Raw genomic sequence first — 24,041 nt, 5'->3', positions numbered from 1 at the left:
AATCATGATGATGGAGTGTTGGAGGTGTGTGTGTGTGTGTGTGTGTGTGGTTACACAACATCATTCCACTCTGTGTATGAATACCTTCACCGCCTAATTTTGACTGGTTTACTCTGTTTATCATGAATGAAGCAGTTAGAGATATAACTGCAGGAGCCGTTGGAGGTAAGTAAACATAAAAGAAACTTTCTTTAACCTACTTTAGGTGGAGTGGGTCTACTGGCCTGTCAGCCTTTTGATACAGTAAAGGTAGGAGCTCATCTCTTTCCGTCTTGAGTTAAGAGTTGTGTATACTTTCTTTCATGTAGTCAAGGATTGTTGCTCTTATTGATACCCAAGGCAATGGTAATGGAGCTACAGCTACCGCTGGGAGGAATCCTATCGTCTATAGAAATGGCTTTGACTGTTTTGTGCAGACTTTTAAAACTGAAGGAGTAAGTTAGCTAAACTACACTCACTGTCTAGATCTATTAGGAATGAAAGGTCCCAGTCATTTAGTGTGCAAATTATTGATGATAAACCCGACACAGCATTATCTATTGTACGATGAAATTTGATAGCCACTGCTGATTCATAGTAGCCTGCTATACCTAAACACGAATAACTTCATATTTAATACGTGTGATTTGTTTACATAAATATTTCTTGGCTATCCTGTACTACAGGAAGAGAGAACTAGAAACTGTGATCCAGTAGTATCTATAGGTATTGTTGCTTTGACTGAGTAAGCATCAATGCCTGTAAGATAATTCACATTATGTTAACACTTTGAGCTGTAAGGAGCCTCACCCAATGCCAAGATTATAAACTGTGCGTTATTTTTAGACGCTTCTTCTATTTTTAGATACGAGGTCTATACAAAGGAATGATGTATCCATTAATAGGACAAGCTATCATCAATGCAATGATATTCTCAGTTGAAGGACAGTGTATGAGGATACTCCAACCAGAAGGAGGGAAATTAAAAACTACTAACTCAATTATATCAGGTTTTGTGGCAGGGTTTGTCCAATCAACAGTCTGCAGTCCAATGGAGCTCATTAAGCTAAGAATGCAGCTGCAAGGGATGGGGGAAAGTGGCAAGGGACCGAAGTACAGGGGACCGTGGCAGAATACAGTGGACATATGGCGGAGTGATGGGATCAGGAGAGGAATAATGAAAGGGTTCTGGTTAACTGTCGGTAGAGAATGCACTGCCTTTAGTCTTTACTTCTCTTCGTTTCGGTTCTTCACTGAAACAATGGCAGGTCCTAACAGCTCTAGCGACAGCCTGGGTCCATTCTGGTTGGGACTAGCAGGTGGTATGACCGGCTGTGTCGTTTGGATTGCCAGTTATCCGTTTGACGTACCAAAGACAAAGTTTCAAGGAGACGGAGTTCGTGGACCTGCAGAGTATACCGGCTCTTATGACTGCATTAAGAAGTTGTTCAAAGGATATGGACCAGGTGTATTCTATAAAGGAATCAATCCTTGTCTGGTGAGAGGGTTTCTCAACGGGTTTGCATTGCTACCGAGTGTAGAGTATGTTAAGAGATACTGGCCATGGACTTGATGATTTAATGTTGTTATTATAATTTATTTTTATTACAATTTTTATTTGTAACTTATGTCAAAAAATACAAAAAACAGTCTTAAAAGTTATTCAGCAACTTCTATTTAAGTATAAAACAGCATTAATTAAGTTCTAACTGCAGACACTGTGCCTTGCTTAATCTATCGGCAGCGAACTTTCATTTCAGTCCCCTTGCACGAATAATAACTACCCTTCCAAGAAGTCCATGTGATACCTCTAAGGTAAGAAACATGTGGATTTTCACTGTAAGGAGCATTGAGATTTGACTGCATACATCTATTGAACCACCAGCCACTTCTGTGTACTCGAGCACATGATGAATAATATCTGTCATAGTCACAATCTCGAGTGGAAAAATACATCCTATTATGTCGAGTGTTATATGAGCCACCATATAAGCTATCCCCTGCTGTGCCAGAGTACCCACCAATTGATAGCTGATACCTGTATGTACTGACATAAAAATATGAATATTCAGCATGTCTCCTGTCCTCCTCAAAATCTTCTAGTTCTACACGCAGAGTAGTCCGACAATTGCTGGAAAGTTTAGCAATGTAGTTCAATCCAAGCCAAAATTCACCAGTAACATTACCAAATCCATTCTCATACTCATACCAGTACCGATTGAAATCAAGAGATCCATCCATTCTCCTCTGTATAACAGTCCATCCACCTCCTGCAGTTTCCATATCACAATAAACCTAAACCAAATAGAAATGAATGCACTACAAAGACAGCCATTTATACCTTTATCATGGTCTCATTATCTTCAAGATATATTGGATAGACACAACTCTTTCTTACTCCAAGATCATACCAATCCTTGCAATCTCGAGGAAGAGGACAATCTATAAAAATGAAATAAGAGCTGGAGCTTTTAATAAGTAAAGGAAGTTACTTTCTTCAGGGCAGAGAGCATTCATGAAAGAAATGCAAGAAATGATGATTAAGAGAGCCAACATTTTGCTGAAAGAATATCACTGACTGTGCAGCTATAGTCTAATCGTGCCTTCTTTTGTTCTGCTTTATTGGGGGTGAGCCTGCAGTAAATGGGGTGAAACTGTCGGCAAGGTTGAGATGATTCTCAGTAAATGGGGTGAAACTGTTGGCAAGGTTGAGATTAACCCACATCACACTGATAAACTACAGGACAGTGTACGCAATGGATAAACTTGGCAACTCCTTTATCAGTTTCATGGCTCGCCCCATCGAATCCATTTATAATAAATTAAGTTTTTAGCTGTTGCAATACATAAATATATACTTAAAATTATAAAAAATGGAAATAAAAATTTATACAGTTATTTTACATAACAGAACATTTCTCTCGTTTCTTTTTCCCTCCACTGATCTCCTCATCACTACCATACTGTCTCTGATACTCCTCCATTGCCTCCAAATAAGAGACAGGAGGCCACCTAACAACGGAGACATCAAAAAAAATAATAAGATATATTCAAAAGTCAATGGTTGTTTAATTGTACCTGTGTTTCTCAATGTATTCTTTATTTTCAGTTTCAAGTTGTTTAAACTGGTCTTTATTCTCAAACACAAGATAATTGCTGGATATGAAGTGAAGACACCAGCCACTCAACTGGTCAGCATTGTGTAGCTGAGACAGTAGGAGAAGATCTAAAATAATAATAATAATAACAAATCAAATAGGGAGGATCCTTAATAAATTACTAACAAAAAATCATTGAAAAGGTATATTAAAATACAGCAATGAGGACATGCAATGAAAAGTATAATATCACACTATTCTTACCAATAATGTTAATATCAGCTTCAGCTATGGACTTGGCACATGCTTTGTCAACCTGTTTAGTGACGTACAACTGACAGAGTGAACTGAGTCTGGGCTGTACGTATTGATTAGCGAGGATCATGATACCAACACTGTCAGTCTCTTCAATCGGACTGTGATCAGTGTAGAGATACTCTAGCATTGCCAGAAATGTTTCACTGGATACTTCTGGTATCTCAATCTGAGAAAAAAATAATGACAAAAAATTAGCAAAGAATGACATGTAGATATACTTTAAAAAATAAGAAAAAACAGGACAAATATTGATACTCAAATAGGTCAATGTGATACTAACTTGATGAGTGTTGGTTTCAGAGAATCCTCCGGTTAACATGGCCGCCAGTACGTCACACCTGGTCGTCAGAACTATCTTGTGTGCAGGTACGGTCACTCCTTCAACAAGGAACTCCACATCCGAGAGGAAGGTCTTATTGAAGAAGAGATCTTTAGCTATGGAGCTGTTACGATCATTGAGCCAAGTACCGATACTAGGGTTAAGGAACTCTTGATCACTTTGAGCATTCTTGCATATTATTATGAGTTCCGGTAGATTGAGGAGACCAGCTGCCTTTATCGTTTCATCTAGTTCTTCGCTGATTTTATCAACCGTGATGGATCCAGTGTATAAAAACTCCAGACATCTCTTTAGAGCAGTCTCAGTGAACAGCTCCTCATCCAATGTTACATGAACTGTAGGCAGTGAATTAGAAGATGATCTATTAAGAAGAGAGAATCATTTGTTTTAATGATTTTCTTTATTAAAAAAATTTTTTTCATGCAATTCACTCACTGGTTCTCAGCCACAATCGACACAAACCCTTCCTCCTGTCCGTTATTAATAGTATCAAATGTGAGCTCCGTTAGTCTCTTCAGTGACCACTGGGGACACTCATACTCCGATAGACTCTCACTGGGTTTAAACTGGGACAACGGTACGCCCAATAACCTCCTCATGACATCAGATGCTGTACATAGGATGTACCGATGTCCGTGGTACCTCTTGTTACTTAAATGAATAACAACATCAGAGAATTGGGTGTGGTCGATGAGTTTGGACCAGTCGCTGGCTAACGTTGAGGAGGTGATGTTGATCCACGGAGCACGGGTGTTCTCAGGCATCACTGGAGGGGGAGGTACTGCCGGCTCTGAGGACTTGGAGGACTTCCTGTAATTAATAATAATAATAATAATAATAATAATAATAATAATAATAATTGAAGATGATGCTCCTATTAACCCTTCTATCCTTAATTTTTAACTTATTTCATATAAATTTAAATTTCAACTTATTATAAATTATTTTGTGACTGCTATTGCTGTTCTTCCATTTGTTCATAGTAATAATAATAATAATAATAATAATAATAATAATAATAATAATAATAATAATAATAATAATAATAATAATAATAATAATAATAATAAGTATAAGCATAATTATAATATTAAATAATGCACTTAAAAATAGCAAATTTTCCAAGGAAATAAAAGTAAGTTTTAAAAATACAAGTGGTATTAGTAATTCAAACAGAATGAGGTTCTATTGTACTTACTTTCTTTTGAATAAATTGAATCTTTTCTTTTTCTTCTTGTCTGATAAACCGTTAATGATGGCCGTGTGCATAGCCTCTTCAAGTCCTTGGTGCCGTAAAGAACTGACCTCATGAAAACCAGACAACACTAGAAAATATAAATAATAATAATAATAATACTGTAATTATGATTTAAAATTATTACAGAATTACGTAAGACATCAATATGCATCAAAAAATGTAATAAAAATTGGGGGTGATTTTGGAGCTATTTTTTGGAAAAAATCATGGGCTATAGTACAGGGTATTTTTCAGAATTTTGCCGTTTTTTAAAAAATGGCCATAACTTGAAAAATTGAAGTCGGAATCGGCTCAAACTTTCTACACAGCATAAGTACATCAATATGCATCAAAAAATGTAATAAAAATTGGGGGTGATTTCAGAGCCATTTTTTGGAAAAAACCATGGGCTATAGTACAGGGTATTTTTCAGAATTTTGCCGTTTTTAAAAAAATGGCCATAACTTGAAAAATTGAAGTCGGAATCGGCTCAAACTTTCTACACAGCATAAGTACATCAATATGTATCAAAAAATGTAATAAAAATTGGGGGTGATTTCGGAGCCATTTTTTGGAAAAAACCATGGGCTATAGTACAGGGTATTATTCAGAATTTTGCCGTTTTTTAAAAAATGGTCATAACTTTAAAAATTGAAGTCGGAATTGTCTCAAACTTTCTACGTAGCATAAGTACATCAATATGTATCAAAAAATGTAATAAAAATTGGGGGTAATTTCGGAGCCATTTTTTGGAAAAAACCATGGGCTATAGTACAGGGTATTATTCAGAATTTTGCCGTTTTTTAAAAAATGGTCATAACTTTAAAAATTGAAGTCGGAATTGTCTCAAACTTTCTACGTAGCATAAGTACATCAATATGTATCAAAAAATGTAATAAAAATTGGGGGTAATTTCGGAGCCATTTTTTGGAAAAAACCATGGGCTATAGTACAGGGTATTATTCAGAATTTTGCCGTTTTTTAAAAAATGGTCATAACTTTAAAAATTGAAGTCGGAATTGTCTCAAACTTTCTACACGGCATAAGTACATCAATATGTATCAAAAAATGTAATAAAAAGTGGGGGTGATTTTGGAGCCATTTTTTGGAAAAAACCATGGGCTATAGTACAGGGATTTTTTTAGAATTTTGCCGTTTTTAAAAAATGGTCACAACTTTTAAAATTGAAGTCGGAATTGTCTCAAACTTTCTACGTAGCATAAGTACATCAATATGTATCAAAAAATGTAATAAAAATTGGGGGTAATTTCGGAGCCATTTTTTGGAAAAAACCATGGGCTATAGTACAGGGTATTATTCAGAATTTTGCCGTTTTTTAAAAAATGGTCATAACTTTAAAAATTGAAGTCGGAATTGTCTCAAACTTTCTACACGGCATAAGTACATCAATATGTATCAAAAAATGTAATAAAAAGTGGGGGTGATTTTGGAGCCATTTTTTGGAAAAAACCATGGGCTATAGTACAGGGATTTTTTTAGAATTTTGCCGTTTTTAAAAAATGGTCACAACTTGAAAAATTGAAGTCAGAATTAGCTCAAACTTTCTACACAGCATAAGTACATCAATGATTCAATATGTATGATAATGTACCTTCCTCCCTTGCCAGCTGGTATCCCTCATCATAAGTCACTATGCTATGGGCAGTGTCCTTCAGATCACTTTTGAGTCCTAGCAGAACTACGTGAGCATCAGGAATGTATTGCCTCACTTCTGGAAGCCATTTTGATCTAACGATGCAGATAAATACTTGTAAAAGGTTAAAGCTATCTTTACTTTATATTTTCAAAAGACGATCTGTTGGATATGTCATAACACATTAATATAACATCAGTTTCAGGATAAGCTAATGGACGCAATCTATCATAGTCTTCCTGTCCAGCTGCAGAAAAATGAAAAAATCAGTTCAAAATCTATTTCCTACTCTACAGGATCAGTCTTAGTTCACCTGTGTCAAAAACTGCTAATATAACATTCCCATGGCCTTCTACAAATTTGTCCATAGCATAATTATCAAAGACAGTTGGAACATATTCGCTGGGAAAGCTTCCACTAGACCATGAGATGAGGAAGCAAGATTTACCAACAGCCCCGTCACCAACAACAACCATTTTAAGTCTAGGAGAATCGTAAGAGGCCATGCTTATAAAGTAAACTATAGAAAATAATTAAGAATGATCTTGGCATTTTGCAGCCATTTTTATGTTGAAACGAAGTCTATTTTTAGAACATGTTATTTTTAGCACAAATATATTACATCATTATAAATTAGTTAATTAACTGTTATATTAATTAAAGTTAACTAATATTAATAAGTTTATAACTATAATAGGCAGGCTAACTCCACCTACTCGTTAAAAATGGCGTCGCAGTCAAACATTTCTTTAAACATTTCATTAAATATCGACTCTTCTGAACCTGAGAATGAGTCCAATCTCGAGGAACAATCACTAAAAATACATGACGAATCCTTAGGCGTGAGATGGAAAGCTGACAGACCATGGTAACAAAATAATAAAATTAATTATAATTAATTTTATTTGGTATTATTAATTTTAAAGGTGCATGAGGTTAATGGTATTAATATACAATGAAGTGAAGATACAGACGTTACTGGCTTGGTGTAATACACTAGGTGGGGCACATTCCTCTCTTGGAGAAACCACCCTAAGACATGTATGTTAAATATCGTGTTAATGTTGCGTTAAGAAACCATTGGTAGCTGTATTAAAATGGTGTTATTTTTGCGTTAATTTAGTACTGATTGTTGATATTAAACTGTCTGACGTATGTATAGAAATATTGATCAATATTTTTGTATAATCAACACTGTCATGGGATGTTAAAAATGAAAATTAAAAATCCTAAATGGATATATGTATGTTATTATTAAATCAAAGCAAAAGCTGTAGACAAAGTAACCTCCTTTATCCCTCCCTCTCTGTCTGACTGCTTGTCTACAAGTACATGTACATGTACATGTATTTCACTAATTACTTATGGGCTAAACATTAACAGCTGGTTGTGGTTCCTGCTGGTCCCGCCCACACACTCAATCACTCAACTAATGTTAATTCATCCTTGAAATATCCTTAGAAGGTTTCTTTGTCTTCCTCTGTGAGTGTAATCAGATCCATTAATGAGTCACAAGTACTATCTTGTGATAGCCCATAGAATCCATGTACATGTATACATCATGCAAATGTTGACTTTTATGTGTGTGTGTGTGTGTGTGTGTGTGTGTGTGTTCTTGTGTGTAAGGATGGGCAATTATAAGATAGAAGAATTTGTAGTATTTTTGGCTCTCTCTCTCCTTTCTTAATTTGTACATCAATTATATATACATGTACTTCTAATTTCTTTATTATTATTTATACTATTTATTATTATTATTATTATTATTATTATTATTATTATTATTATTATTATTATTATTATTATTATTATTATTTGTTAGGCAGCAGAGGCTGGGTTGATATCACGTAGACAGTACGAATTGTCTCATGAGAAAGGAGACCACGTGATGATGTGTAGGTGTCGCCTGTACCTTGCCTTCTCTCACTTGCAACTTAAAAACTTAAAAGAAGCAAAGACTATCATCAAGTAAGAGGAGGAGGAGGAGAGAGGGGGGATTTATTTAAATATAAAGACAGATGTTGCTACATTAATATAATAGCGATTGTTAGTCTTATAATGGATCCCAATGCCAGATAAAGATAATCAATAATACTAATAATAATAACAATGATAATAATAATAATTATTATTATTATTATGTTGATGATTGTGGTCTTTATCTTGCTTGTTTTGTCTCTGTTAGTTTTATTGTTTTGTCTAACAGTTTGACCTCTTTCTGTAGCCTTGTCTCCGCTCATTTGAACTAATTAATAATTATTATTTTCAATTTGATTATACAAACCTCAAGGTTGGCATAGTGAGCTAAATTTAATTAAGTATAGTTATCATCATCATTATTATTATTATTATTATTATTATTATTATTATTAGCCAGCATTCTTGTAGCCTATTCAGTTTACATTATGAAGAGAGAGAGAGAGAGAGAGAGAGAGAGAGAGAGAGAGAGAGAGAGAGAGAGAGAGAGAGAGAGAGAGAGAGAGAGAGAGAGAGAGGAGGACAATCATGATACATACGTGTACAAAAGTGAAATTCTATCACCTTCTAATAATCTAATATACTCATCTCACGTTTCACTGATCTACTCCTTCCTTTCCTGGAACATATCACAGACTATTTGGGTTTTCCTTTTTTGTTGTGGCTGAGAGAGAGAGAGAGGCAAAGAGATGAAATCTACTGATAGTGTACACATTATGTAGCGACACTAGTAGCAGTACTTTGTTATTGTACCATAGAAGTACGTGCATTACACAGCAGTGCATCATACACTGTAGTTGTAATGATAGTGAAGTGATGTCATGTTAAATTCTTAGTATTGGAGCTGTCTTAAATGTAATTACAGATGTTTTCAGCTAATTTCCTATCCTCATTAATAATAAAAAGAGTGGATAATAATAATATTCACTAACTTATAATGTTTCTAATGGAAGGCTAATGGAAACGCTTTACCAGCTGTTCAAGTACATGTATAATGTATTGCGTGGTGTGGGTGTGGTGTGTTGATTCTGATTCTTGTGTACGTTTACAGTCTAGAACCTACTGCTATAGACACATTATAATAATAACCTGTTCACTTTGTTTTAGTAATGTTGTCTTTCACCATTTCTATCTCCCAGCCTTTAATGTCTGCACGAATATTCATGAACTGTAGAGTTTCTTTTACTACACGTTCTGTACCTGTTCATAGGCACATGTACATCACATGTACATGTACAGTTGGTAGTAGTGCCCTGGAGCTATTAATCATGTGCTTTTTTCCCTCTTTTATCTGTTTAAACAGCTGCTCATGGCTGGTGGCCCTTTAGTGTTCAACTCTATAGGCCACTATTGTGGTAGAAACACCTCTGGATATTAGGGACATCAATGGACTCTCCTTATAATAAAGAGGCTACACTGTACATGTATTAAGGACAGGTATATAGTGTGGGTCCAATGGTGTCCTTAATAAAGAGGCTACACTGTACATGTATTAAGGACAGGTAGTGTGGGCCCAATGGTGTCCTTAATAAAGAGGCTACACTGTACATGTATTAAGGACAGGTAGTGTGGGCCCAATGGTGTCCTTAGTAAAGAGGCTACACTGTACATGTATTAAGGACAGGTAGTGTGGGCCCAATGGTGTCCTTAATAAAGAGGCTACACTGTACATGTATTAAGGACAGGTAGTGTGGGCCCAATGGTGTCCTTAATAAAGAGGCTACACTGTACATGTACATATAAGTATGTACATGTTAAGTAGGTAATTAATCAATAAATTATAAGATTATGTGTTCATTATCTCATATTGAATCTGGATTGACAATGGATCAAAGGAATACCTTTATCCCAATTGTTTCGCAAAGTTCACTCTTTGTTTTCTTTCATAATGGACATGTTTATATACTTTCCCACACTACACTATCACACAATGACTTCAAAGCTCAAGCCTTGNGCTATCCACATCCCCCCAGCTGCTACATGTACATGTACATGTACTTGTGCGCCAAAACACACATACTAATGATACTACATGTATAACATGCCAGTTTCATTGTTTTTGTGATGGTGTCTATATAATCATACTTGCTTTTAAACCTTTAGTGGCAGGTGCTATTGTTTTCTTTAAATTGTACATGTACAGTGTATCTGTAGGCCTCTCCCTCTCTCTCTTGGTCAGGCACTATCTCTTACTGTGTGTGTTTCTTGTTCTGATTGTTTACCTTTATTTAACACCAATTGTTTCTGTGCTATGAGTTGTTTATTTTATGTAATTGGTTCATGCACCTGTCCTCTGTCCTTTCTCCCTCCCCTCCCCCTCCCCCTCTCTCTCTCTTTCTCTAATGTCAGTAGTTATCCTTATCTTTTATTTCCTTATTCAATATAGAGAGGAGTATCATAACTTGAATACACAAACCTCAGAACCAGACAGAAAAGTAAGCACATGTACATGTACATGTGCATGTACATGTACAGTGTTCTGGCCCTAATTATAACCATATACAGTAGTGTATCAATACAATTGCATGTAATGTGTATGTACATATAGTTTGATCTGATAGCTTAATTTGTACTATAATGGAATCATTTAATGCAATATCTCTCTCTACTTCTTATTATAGTATGCCCATTAGACTTTTAAATACAATACATGTACATGTACATATACATTAATACGTAATAGTAGTAGTGGTAGTAAAGAGAGAGAGGTTCTTAAGGTTTCCTAATGATAACGGGATAAGTGCTAGTGCTCAGGTAAGGGTTCTCATGTCATATGCTTTCAGTACCCTGTGTGGGTTCTTAGCTCTGTGGTTACTCATGATGATAATAATAATGACACATCATGTACATACATGTATTCATGCATGTACATGTACATGTACATTAGGATTTAACATTATTATGATGTACATGTAGCTTATATGTATATACATTATACTTAAGGTAGGGTACTTTCTAGCAGTATTGATATATTGTGGTATCTTTGGTCTTGGTAGTAGTGATAAGCTTCAATTGGTGATTACATACTCTCACTCTCAAGGCTTCCATTAGTCTGGTAATACTGGTATAGGCTCAAGTTTCAAATCCAATTGTTTACTATCCTTAGCACTATCGATCTCTTAACCATTTCACCTCAAGAATACATACATGTACATGTGTACATGTACATATAATCTCATTTGTAGCTCTAGCCAACCACTTGATTTAGTGGTGGGTATGACTCTTGTTTGTATGGTGAAGGTTGAAGACCACTTAAGTGTCTTCTCTTATGGTTCACCATCCTTTACCATCCTTCCTTGTTATTTTCCTCTTTCTCTCTCTTTCTTCTTTTCTCTTTCCTTGTCCCTCTCTCTAAATACTCTCATATATAATAATAATAAGAAATTATTATAGCTTTGTTGATTGGCAGCAAGGTCAGTCACATCCACCCAAAATTTCGTATGATTTCACAACGTCTGTCTATACCTGTGCATCACGGCGTCTATAGACAGGTTAGACTGGTTTGTTGTGTCTTCGTGTCCAGATAACCCAGTCTCCCTTTCCCTCCAGTTTATTGCTAATGTATTTTGTAGTTTTTGTGTAAAAAACCTTTCATGTGTACTGTAGCTTAAGGTTTTAACACTTCATAGTGTAAACATGTACAGGAACCTTAATTTAGACCCCACCTGCACTTTGTCATTCAAAAATTAGCACCAAATTTTAATAGCTTAAGCTACCCACTGTCATACATTATAGCAATTAAGAACAGGTATTATCTACTCTTGGTATTATGTACCTTTATTCCTTCATTGTGTCCATTATAGTGTGTGTTAATTTCTAGAGGATCCATTGTGCTATTGCCTGAATGGTTGGGGGGATGTGTCTCTGTGTGATGTAACTTGATGTGTCTAACTTTTAAGTAGTTTCATCTTTGATATGAGCCAGTGTACTTTTGTCTATCTCAGACATAATAAATAACATTATTGTATCCTTTTGTATCTATTATCAGCTCTCACTGTATGTGTTCATGTATAATGATATTAATGATATGAAGTATGTTAGTACCCAGCTGGACCTGACATTGTGTATTAATGATGCTGTATCCTTCTTGTTTAGCTGCTGCATGCATGACATGGTTCAATTTAAGTGTGCTGTCTTTATCTGATTATAATTTCAACAGACTTCAAGTCTCTTGATAGTCTTCCTCCATTAATTATCCACTGACATGTTTTGTGGTTCTCTTCATTAGTCCCTCACTCCATTAGTGGCTTATTTTGATAGCCATGTTGCCATGGAAACATGGTCTAAGCCTGCTGCTGTGTAATTATTATAATGTACATACTACATGTACATGTACACTATGTAATGATTGAAAGGTTTTTGGGAGGAAGAGAGAGTGGGGGAGGAAGGTAGGGACTATAGCCAGGTTAGTTTAATGGGATAGAGACAGTGTGGGTCTAAATTGTAAAGGAGAGAAAGAGGGAGGGAAGAAAATTGATAAGTACTTTGAGGAGGAGAGGCTGATAGAGTTCAGGGCAACCTTTTAATGCATCCAATGGTGTCTGTTTTTGTTATGTTTATTTGCAGAAAGTCTTATCATTTTATTATTGTTTAACAGCCTCTGCTGATAATGTAAGGTGATTATAATCATTAGCCATCTTTATCTCTCCTCCTCCCTCCCTCCCCCTCTCTCTCAGTCTTCTAATCACCATATCCTTTACCTATCCATCCTGTCTTGGAGACAATTAAATCATCACAAGAGGCTTCAGTCTAATGTAGCACACGTACATGTACATGTGCATGTACATGTATGTGTATATGTACATGTATGTGTACATATACATGTACATGCACATCATGTTGTACATGTATATGTATAATGTATAATCATATGTAGTTTGTGTGTGATGAGTGTCTGCTGTACATGCTGACATGTCATGTTTACAAATGATGTTTTCACAGGGCAGCTAATGCAACCCTGTGACCAACTCTTTCACATGAAGTCATTCCATTATCTCATTACTAGTCGCTGCTCACATCTTTGATGCTAATAAGTACCTCATTATTAACCTCCTAGCGTGTTATTGTCTCACTGAGGTATACAGTGAATGTCATGAATGAATGAAAGTATAATTATAATGTACTTGTACTTGTATGTCTCTCTCTCTTTGTGTCTTAATTCCTTTCTAATTGATATATGACATGCATTTTTTCTATTTAATTGACATTTCTTTCTTGTATAATACATTAGTATACATGTACACTGTATGGATGCAAAGTTCTCTCTCTCTCTCTCTCTCCCTCTTTGTATATGTTATGGTTTCCAGTGCTAGGTTATTCACTGTGTGTGTGTGTGTATATATTGTATTATGTTATGATAAAGATGCTTTGATAAATCTCCTTTGATCTTTCACATGCCGCCTGCACTGGTACTTGTGTACAGTGTATCTTGACTATTATAAACATTATAGCGGCCGGGTTCAATTTCTATTGCAGCTGCTTACGTTAAATGTATACCTACCTACATGTATGGAGGTCTAACATTAATTATTGACACATGTACCGTATTATAAGTAGTTCTTTTAAGTTCACTTAAACTGCTTTATATTCATCTTCTTGTTATTATTGTTCCATTAGCATAATTCCATTACAATTAATGCACTCACAGACCAGCTGTGTATAACCAATAGTTTATATAAAGTGCACTTTTGATAGGACTAGTTTAAAAGAGGCTGGCCCCTCCTCCTTCCCAGGAGTGACTTATCCTTCAAGTATACACACATCCAGTTCTTTCTTTTATCTGCTTGTTTAGCAATTGTGTATGTCCAAGTATCTTTAATACTATAGCCATAGCCTTTGAACTCTTCCTCTTTAGTCTCCTCAAGGGCATATTTCTGAGTAATGACTTAGAGGAATGGAGTACAAACTATTTTTGCTTGTATAACTTATTATTCTTCTCCATGCTTTGAATTCTTCACATAAATTTATTTTCTGTAAATTAAGCCATATTCCAATAGCAGGTGGTTGGTTTTTGAATTTCTAAGTAACAGCTAGGAGCCATATTGTCCTGTTTATTATACTCTCAGTCTTAATACTACACATACAAGGTATAATGTGCATGTATAAACAGTACAGGGTTCTCAGTATTGTGTCTTTCCTCTCTCTTTCTGATGGTATAAGATGAAAGGTTGCTAGACTATGAGAACTTCATTCACTGCCAAAACCACACACTACTCCTTTATGTGTACAAAGCCAATCCTTAAAGAAAAGGGACACTTCTGTTTGGCTGATGCTCAACCCACAAACATCTACATTAATATATTCTTAATAGCAGGAGTAGTAACTTTAATACTACATGTACAGGAATCTTCTTATCTCTCTTTCTCTTTCAATATTACTTGTACATGTATGTCATTGATGTATACATCTAAACACCTTTACTGTATTTATGACTCATATACAACTACATAGTTATTCATTTTTGACCCAGAAATACATTTAAACTTGTAGCCCAATTGTCCTAGAATGGTTGTTATAAGAGACTGTTTGAACCTCTGCCTCTCCTTTATTGAGGTGTCCAGTGTTATTATAATCTGGATGCCATCCCTCCCTCTTTCCCTCTCCTGCTGCTGTATCTAATGGTCTCCTTGTGGGCTGGTTTGGTTGTCTGGGTAGGCCTAGTGGTGTCTTTTATCTCCTGCTCTGCCTGTCATAGTGTCTTTTGGGTCCAAGATAAACTTTGCCCTATAAACAATGGGCCAGGGCCAGGATTGAGAGTGAATTGTGAATTAACTAATATAGCCTCTCTTAATGGACACTCTCTATAGCGCACACCTCCATTTAACGGGCAGCACCTAGTGTACCAATTACATTCCTTACTGTATAAAATAACCTCCACATAAAGGACACCTCTGTATAACAGAGACTGTACTTTCATTGTGTTGATCTGTTTGGTCTGGCATGTATTACATCAGTTGTTTACTTTTACTCCACCAGTAAGTACATTTCCTTTCCATTGTCAGTCTATTACGAATTACTACACTCAGTTCATGTAGTTCATGTACTTTATCACTCTTGATCTAGTCTATTTGATTTATGCATTTAAGTCTTGATTCATTGCTTTTTAAAATTATGATTGCTTTTTGTTATTTTGGAGGCGATTTTTCTTCTTCTGATATGTTTTGGGGATGTCTGCATGTCTTGTGGGATATAATCTTCCATTTCTTTGTTCTATCATCACTTCCTGTCATTATCATTTACTATCATCGCTTACTCTCTCTCTCCCTCTTCCTCTTTCACACACTTATACATCCCCCTCCCACCCTCTCCCCTCTTTCTTTCCCCATCATTCTTGATTAGCAGTATTTTTGCTTATCCTTAATGTTAATAATGACAGCTAGCATTCTGTATGCTTACAAACCTTACATCAGCTTGTATTATTATTGTTATTATTTTATTATTTTTTTGCTTGCCAGTGTTGCAATACACAGTATTCATTGCATGTTCCAGTACACAGTGGACTGCAGAATCCAGATCTGCATGTCCACTTTTGTATATCAATTTGTATTTATTAAAATGGTCATAACTTTAAAAATTGAAGTTGGAATTGGCTCAAACTTTCTACATAGCATAAGTACATCAATATGTATCAGAAAATGTAATAAAAATTAGGGATGATTTTGGAGCCATTTTTTGGAAAAAACCATGGACTATAGTCTTTGCTTTTTTCCAAAACTTCACTACTTTTAAAAAGTGGCCATAACTTGAAAAATCAAAGTCGGAATCATCTCAAACTTTTTACGCAGCATAAGTATATGTACATAAGGTGGATTTCTGTTGTAGTCAAGTTGATCAGTATCCTGTCTGACAGCACAATAATCAGCTGATTAACATATGTTCTGGTTATGTAAGGGACATTCTATTTTCACAATTTATAAAATTCTCCCTCTCTCTTTCACACACACATTTAATCTATCCCTTAAATATTTCACTAATATTAAATACAGTACATGTACATACAGGTACATGTGTGTGTGTGTGTTCATTTTGTTAATTCCATAAAGTTTTATCTCTTTACCCAGTCTTGTAGTAAATAAATGAGTAAACTCCTACGTGTACGTGTATGTGTACCTGCCTCGTTTAAACCTTTTATCGGCAGCCGCTAGCTTTGAGGTACTGGTGACTACAAATTTAAAATATGCACAACCTAATAACTGAAGAATGTCATTGTTTATGACTATTATTATTATCATGGTATGTCTGTGTGTGTGTATGTACTGTATTTGTAGCTTTTATCTAAATTAGACCTTTTAAATTTGAAGTCTTTGATTGCTATAAGGCAGATGTACATGTACATGTACTATTCAGTTGAGTTATTTTTTACTTTAGCAATAATACTTTACAACACTGCATGAATGGTTTATGTCTCCAGCAATTTACAAGTTACACTTGTACATATATGATTGTATAGTTCTGCTTTGTTGACTTCTCTCTCTCTCTCTCTCTCTCTCTCTCTCCTACGATGGTAACGGTTCCTTGTTCAATGGTATTTGGATACTTTCCAAATATTCACCAATTATTGTTTACATGTTGGCGTCACTGTTGCTGCATACTACAATATTGTTATTGTTTTCTTTTATCTGTTAATATTATTATTATTATTATTATTGTGACGTTTTAGCAAATTAAAAGTCACGAAAAACTTCCTGATAGATCGTATTATGCAAGTATACATGTATATGTACATTTATTTTCTATTATTTTTAATATTTATCATCATGTATCTTGCAGACTGTCTGAAAGGAAATTAAAAAATAAATATCTAAAAAAATTAATATTAGCAGTACATACTCTATATATGTCCATCAGTGTTTGTGTATGATTTCTGTATTTGTCTATGGGGAGTCAGATGAAAGGAAAGTTTGGCTGTAGTAATGGAGACGAGGTCAATAGTTTACAACATTTTTCCTATAGATAGGTTAGACTTTGGCTTGTAAATGAACAATCTTATTTTCTATTAGTCAAGAGGGAGAGGGAGGGAGGGAGAAAGAGAGACAGAGAGAGGGAGAAAGGAGAGACAGAGAGAGGGAGAAAGGAGAGAGAGAAAGAGAGGGAGAAGGGAGTATTTCATAGTAAAAGTATTACATTTCATAGTTAATCATTCATGACATTATTAGTAGCAGCCTCTTGCTTTGTAGCAGCTGCCAAATGATAAACCTTTTTGAAGAGCGAGGTCAGCTTGAACCGACAGAGAGAACTACAAAGCAAGCCAATAGACTAATGGCTAATTACTCATAGCCACTTTGACATAACCCCCTCCCTCCCTCCCTCTACAACACTCTACACACATAATGTACTGTACACATGGCCAGTAGACCATATTTTGATCAAATGTGCCTTTGGCTAAACTGGGATTAATTACAAGTACATGTACAAGTACCTGTCTGTCTACCTGTGGTAAAGGTGTAGTGATTTTGGGGATTTACTGGTCCCCACTATTATTCCTGCTCATGTGTATAAAAGTGCTTAAATTTTATTGTCTAAATATGCTTATCTGTACTCTAAGCCTGTAACTATTAATTTCATAATGTCTATACTTGTGTGTCCATTAATGATATTATCAATCCTTGCCCTTAGGCAGCTGGTCTTGGATTGCCATTTCCCTCCTTTTTATTAGTTTATTTAATTATCTGAGACTTACCCACGCCTTCTCTGTAATGGCTGGCATTGTTTGTCTGATTGGATTAGTGTATTTATACTGTGTTCTTATCCCATGCACGGCTGTATAACTGTGTATATAATGATGTATTGCTTGTGTGTATTTATATTAGGAATAATGTATTTATTTCATTTTCTGTTTTATAATTCGAATTATTATACTATGCATGCATGACTAATGGCTTCTCTCTCTCTCTCTCTCTCTCTCTCTCTCTCTACCCTTTTTACAGCTGCACAATATTACGTTATTATTATTATTATTATTTTATGGTATGTTGTATCCCTTAGTTTACACACAGGCTGTGTCTGACTGGTGATTACCCATTACCGTCACAATTGACCACACACTCTATTCTCTGAACTGCATGATATCACCATTATTACCTCCAGCTGTTGTTTATCGCCCTATTAATAATTGAACGTTTTAAATATAATATTTATTTTCGAAACGAGTGCCAATTAATTATTATTTATTACGTATTTGCTTCTTTGTCCAGCTACATCTGAGCTAATGGCGATATACATATACATTATTATCATTATTATTATCATTGTAATTTATTATGTTAATTTTATTTTTATTTTAAATGCTGTGAAATCACAAATTGATATGTGTACGTATATACATTAAAATACCACGCCCCCGACCCCCTGCATCGCATACGTGTACATGTACGTCATGATTTATACCTAATACTATTCACTCATCCTCCACTTTGTTTATTTTGATTAGTAGGAAGAGGGTCTTGTTCCTTCACCACACTATTCCACCCTATTCTCCTCCCTCAGTCCTAATATAGCCTCTATTTGATATCAGTCTCCTTTATTGTTATTGTTTGATTGTTGGAAGACATATCCTTTCTTTAATAGCATCAGGACCTTCTATTGAGTATCAAGACAAATTGAATTGTGTGTGTGTGTTTGTGTTGTGTGTCAGTTCCTCTCCTAATGGAATTATTGCCTTTTTGAGTCATTTTATTTGACCTTAAGCTACAGTCTCAACATGTACACACCACTAGTGGGCAGCCATCAGTATTGTAGCCTCTTTACTAAGGACACCATTGGGCCCACACTACCTGTCCTTAATACATGTACAGTGTAGCCTCTTTATTAAGGACACCATTAAGCCCACACTACCTGTCCTTAATACAGAGGTGTCCTCATTTCAGAGGTACTTTTGTATAGGCTTATACCAATTGGGACATTACAAATCCCCTCATTATAAAGGTGTCCTCATTATAGATGCTACATGTCTTATCTACACACCCAATAGTCTGTTCCTAGTGTGCCATAGCTTGTACTAGCTTCACATTATTAATATAATTAGAGAATAATGTCTTTACAAGATTAACGTCTAACCATGTACATGTAGCCCTCCCTCCTTCCCTTCCAATGATAAGCCATTATTAAATAATGCTATACTACAATGTAGCTCCCATAGACATTTCTTAATGCCACTGGGGATCATGTACAAGTGTTGGCTGGCATGTTAACATTATGTACTGTATTACATGAGTGAGTGAGCTTAAAGGAAGGTAGGAGAGCCAGCCTCTTTGTAATGAGACTGTACATTGCTTTACTGTTGTCATGGGAATATATTGGAGCAGCTGGTCTATCATTAAATATTCTATGTTATTGATTTTTGGTTCGCACTGTCTCTGATCAAAGGGAAAGCATGGCAGACAGGATTGCTACACTGCCAGAAATGACATTAAAAGAGTATCCATATCACTGCAACTGTTGCTACATGTATGTGAGGCATACAAGTATGTACATGTTTATAATATACTGTTTTGTGTCTCTTTCTTCATTATAAACATGCTCTATGTATCCTTGTCTCTGTGTATAGCTTGTTCATTCATTAACTGGTTTTGGTTTCCCTTTTTCCTGTGAGAGGGAGAGAGTTCCTCATTGATAAAAAGTGAAGAAAGTTTTGAGCTAATTCTTATCCGACTTGTGAACAAGAGATGAAAAGAAGGATACCTTTCTTTCATCCTTCATCACTTGAAATAAGTGCCAATGTCTTCACACAATTATCATTAGCTTTAACTTACTGGCAGCTACTTATCAATCAGATTCTAATACCCACTACTTCTCATGTCTGTGTGTGTGTGTGTGTGTGTGTGTGTGTGTATTTATAAAGTCCATGTTTATATCTAATTGTGTCTGTTTTCATTTGTTATTTCTTTGATCGCCTAGCGAGAGAGAGAGAGTTTACTTCAGCTGCCGGTTTGGTTTATGTTTTCATTACAGAATATAAAGTTTGTTTATCAGTTGTTGTGATGGAGGCATGTGCACATGCAGCAGCTGGCTAAACAATAGAGAGAGAGAGAGGGAGAGAGGGAGGGAGGGAGGGAAGGTGTCACAAAATGTGATAAAATGTAAATGTGGCAATGGCTCTCAATCCAGTCCACACATTATTATGCTTCATGATGCAATAATTGTAAAATGATTGAAATTTGCCAAAACAGGCGTCACTCTATATAGTTAATTATGATAACACGAGATCGCCCTTCTTAGCTTTGTTTTACCTAACAGCTACAAGGAGATGGTAACCACGGTAACTCGTTGCCGGGGCACATTGGCATTTCTATGGTAACGGGCTGTTTGTTGTGCATGTGTCGAAACGGCTGCAAAAGAAGGTTGTTGCCAATTAATTACCTTTATCTTTTAAATTGGTTGAGCCAATATGCCCCTAGAGCCAAAAGGGACACTTTGTTTCTGATCGCCTCTCTCTCTCTCTCTCTGCCATCATCTCTCCTTCTCTTCATTAATATATTTGCACCATCCATTGTTAATGAGATGAATTTATTAGGTTCCCTTTGTGTTAGTTTTCACACGAATCAAGCCTCTCTCTTTCTCTCCCTCTCTCTCTCTCCCTCTCTCTCTCTCTTTCTCCCTCTCTCTCTCCCTCTCTCTCTCCCTCTCTCCCTCTCTCAAACACTCTATTGAATATTCCATATTTGGTCTAGGTCTCCCAATTTCAGCTTTGGCCTCTCATATTTAGCCTACATGTAGGGCTCCTTAAATCTGACATTCCCAAACTTTATTTCAAAATCAAACAATAGACACACAGAGTCAGTGACTCCTGATATATTGGTTGATATATCACCACCACCACCACAGACTGTCTAACCCACTAGTCTACCACAGTAACAATACTGAATAGGGGACTGGTTACCTGCTTCCACACACATTAGTGGTGACTGTGGTCTTTTTGTCTCTTGTCCTTCATTCAATGACAAGTCATAGTGTGTAGTGTGCCTTTTGTAGTGTATACATATATAGGCCACATCTGTTGTCTCCTTCTTATTATAAAATATGCTATTGTCATTTTATCAAGAAGAATACAAGGGTTGTAAAGGGCTGATAGTATGTTAGACTTGAAGGGAGAATTTAGATTGTTATTTTGGTCTTGGTTATGTAAATAAAGCATTGTCTGTGCCATTGTTTCCCATTGTTTATTCATCTTAAGCCGCAAATATCTTATCCCTTCTTCTCTCTCCCTTTCTTTCTCTATAGTTACTAAACATGTGTTTGTCGGCTTGGAACAAGTACAAACAGATAAAGAAAGGTTCAAAGAAGCTCACTGTATCAAGTTAATAATTCAAGTAAGTTCACAACCAATTGAGTGTACCCTTGGCTCAACAGTATGGCTACACAGGGAAAGATCTACATGCATTGATAATATAATTATAGGTCCTTGATTCATGTGGTACAAGACCTAACTTGTACTTTAGTCCAAAGGTCATTCATCCTACATGCACATGTACATGCACATGTACATGTACTTGTCATCAATTTTTCTATAATTACTTTACTATAACACCTACTCTGAGAGGACATGCTTTTAAGAAACCCTGTACGGTTATTATAAGAGAACCTTTATGATTAAACTTTAACGTTATACGTAAGACGTCCTTGAGTTGTAGCCCTTTCTCTTCCTCTGTGCTAAAACTCATTCATTTCTTCACAAGTCTCCCTTCTCAATGGATTGAAGTCTTTCGATGGTAAAAAGGACAATTGGCAACTGATAGTAGAGACAATCATCACAACCATTGATGCGTCATCAACAAGAATAAAATACTTCATATTTAGCGATGGAGCAGGAATAAGCACAATCCTTATTAACTGGCTGCAATTAGCGCAATACATGTACATGTATCTTATATGAGCACCTCCTCCTTTGAATTTAAAGAGAGACCTTCTTTATATAAATACATGCAAATCACTCGTTAAATTCTTTTATTTATAATACACGTTTTAAATGCTGTTACGTATCATTTCATAATGAGTTTTTAGAAAAGATGTTGGTAACATTACAGGGTATGTTAGTACTTCCTTTGCTTGAATGGGGCCTGTGTGCTCTTTCTCCTATCAGATCTGATCTTTTGTTCACTATACAGAGTGTGGACTTGTCTGCCTGTCGCTACCGATAACTTCAAAGGATTTTATTGTAAACCTACTCCCTTTGATGTACCGATGAAATTGAACTTCGCGGGCATACTCACTCCCGGGGTTCGGTGGGAAAGGCAGCAGAGTATAAAAAGAGCAGTCCGCGGAGCAGTCCTCAAGTTCAGAAGTTTATTTCGCGAGTTAGCAGTTTAAGAGATAAGTGACACTTCAGGGAAAAAGAAGCAGAGATGTCTCAGATATTGAGGATTGCTTTATGTCCAGCTCCATTTCAAAAACCAAAGAAGAAAGGTAAGAACGCAAGGAGAGAGAGATACGGATTATAGTGTTGCTATTAGCATATGGAGTATCATTTCATTGATTGATAATCACTACTGACTCTCTCGTTATAGGTGAGAAAAAGAAAGACAAGAAGTTGGCTGGATCACAGTTCCAGGACATTCTTCCTAGCTCACTAATGGTCGACACCACTCGATCCCAAAGCATCTCGGGGAGGCCCAGCAGCATCAGCCCAAGGAGCTCAATGTCTTCAGGGAGCCCCCAGCAGCCTCTCCGCTCAGCTTACAGCCATCATGGAGACATAAGAGCTGTAGTTGTACCCCAACAATGCAACAACTGCGGGGCCTCTTCTTCTAGTGGTGCCTGCTGTAGAGGAGTGCCTCCTCCTCCAACTCCTTCTTACGGTGGAAGCGGCTACCAGTCAGAGTATGGCGGCTATGGCAGCTATGCTGGTGGATTCGAGACACAGATACTAGCTAGAGCTACCAAGGACCGACCAGCAAACCTGAGGATGACAGCAGTGAGGGATTACTCTCCCGGCTGTAACGAGGAGCTTTCTGTCCGCAAGGGACAGCGAGTGCGGGTCATGTACAGGAACCATGACTGGGTCTTTGCCGTCACAAAGCATGGCAGCTCTGGCTTTATCCCTTTCTCTTACGTGCGTCCTTCTAGGAAGTACAATGGCTACCAGAGCGAGCCAGAGATAGCTCGAGTTGACGAGCCATATGTCTCTGGATATGACACGGATGCAACCAGCTTTCCCTTTCCACCCCAGCCTCAATTTAGGCATCCTTCCCGCCATGGGCCTGCTCCTTCTCCTCAGTCTTACACCATCAACACCAGTTGCAGGCGAGTAGGGAGTGGATCACCAGTACAAGCACATGTGGATAGAGTGTTTGATTCAGGCTACATGTCAGCAGTCGAAGGATCAGCTTACTACCACAGTCAAGCAAGATCGGCTCCTTCAAGGTATCGACCCACTACTTTAAAACCTTCCGTCGACTCGTTTGGAAAGGAATTTATAGAGGAGCTTGTTGTCATACACGATTT

The 24,041-nt window shown here is 36.4% G+C and overlaps 5 protein-coding genes across 7 annotated transcripts in view; 3 read left to right on the top strand and 2 right to left on the bottom strand.

Annotated features, from left to right (window-relative positions):
* The first annotated feature begins 36 nt into the window (after nucleotides 1-36).
* Nucleotides 37-1,649, top strand: LOC100632320 (mitochondrial basic amino acids transporter-like). Its single transcript, XM_011411879.2, has 4 exons — nucleotides 37-165; nucleotides 206-249; nucleotides 309-434; nucleotides 845-1,649. The coding sequence occupies exons 1-4, from the start codon at nucleotides 123-125 to the stop codon at nucleotides 1,550-1,552; spliced, it is 921 nt and encodes a 306-aa protein (XP_011410181.1). The 5' UTR covers nucleotides 37-122; the 3' UTR covers nucleotides 1,553-1,649.
* LOC100632192 (ficolin-2-like) lies at nucleotides 1,579-2,713 on the bottom strand. The gene is made up of 3 exons (XM_019993221.1): nucleotides 2,472-2,713; nucleotides 2,321-2,421; nucleotides 1,579-2,274 (listed from the first exon to the last, which is right to left on the bottom strand). The coding sequence occupies exons 1-3, from the start codon at nucleotides 2,533-2,535 to the stop codon at nucleotides 1,714-1,716; spliced, it is 726 nt and encodes a 241-aa protein (XP_019848780.1). The 5' UTR covers nucleotides 2,536-2,713; the 3' UTR covers nucleotides 1,579-1,713.
* Nucleotides 2,714-2,801: 88 nt separating this feature from the next.
* On the bottom strand, nucleotides 2,802-7,193 carry LOC100632067 (rho-related protein racA-like). The gene is made up of 9 exons (XM_011411877.2): nucleotides 6,940-7,193; nucleotides 6,768-6,873; nucleotides 6,585-6,721; nucleotides 4,934-5,060; nucleotides 4,171-4,545; nucleotides 3,676-4,096; nucleotides 3,342-3,561; nucleotides 3,058-3,205; nucleotides 2,802-2,991 (listed from the first exon to the last, which is right to left on the bottom strand). Exons 1-9 carry the CDS (start codon nucleotides 7,130-7,132, stop codon nucleotides 2,880-2,882), a joined length of 1,839 nt encoding a protein of 612 aa, XP_011410179.2. The 5' UTR covers nucleotides 7,133-7,193; the 3' UTR covers nucleotides 2,802-2,879.
* A 143-nt stretch (nucleotides 7,194-7,336) lies between these two features.
* Nucleotides 7,337-24,041, top strand: part of LOC109580242 (uncharacterized protein F58A4.6) — a 24,265-nt gene continuing 7,560 nt past the window's right edge. Inside the window, exons 1-6 of one of the 3 annotated variants that reach the window (XM_019993218.1) lie at nucleotides 7,337-7,494; nucleotides 7,553-7,667; nucleotides 8,449-8,594; nucleotides 10,990-11,038; nucleotides 21,822-21,910; nucleotides 22,706-22,925. In XM_019993218.1, coding sequence (XP_019848777.1) covers nucleotides 7,352-7,494; nucleotides 7,553-7,667; nucleotides 8,449-8,594; nucleotides 10,990-11,038; nucleotides 21,822-21,902 — 534 coding nt within the window. In that variant the 5' untranslated portion in view covers nucleotides 7,337-7,351 and the 3' untranslated portion in view covers nucleotides 21,903-21,910; nucleotides 22,706-22,925. The other 2 variants (XM_019993219.1, XM_019993217.1) reach the window with 2 other exon arrangements.
* On the top strand, nucleotides 22,844-24,039 carry LOC100631941 (uncharacterized; the record flags this gene model as incomplete). Its single annotated transcript, XM_019993152.1, has 2 exons — nucleotides 22,844-23,003; nucleotides 23,105-24,039. Coding segments are annotated over exons 1-2 (996 nt in total), but the record flags the coding sequence as incomplete, so codon positions are not given.

The sequence above is a fragment of the Amphimedon queenslandica genome, unplaced genomic scaffold (assembly GCF_000090795.2).
Source record: "Amphimedon queenslandica unplaced genomic scaffold, v1.1 AMPQUscaffold_13500, whole genome shotgun sequence".
Taxonomy (NCBI): Eukaryota; Metazoa; Porifera; class Demospongiae; order Haplosclerida; family Niphatidae; genus Amphimedon; species Amphimedon queenslandica.
This window is presented reverse-complemented; position numbering and strand designations above follow the sequence as displayed.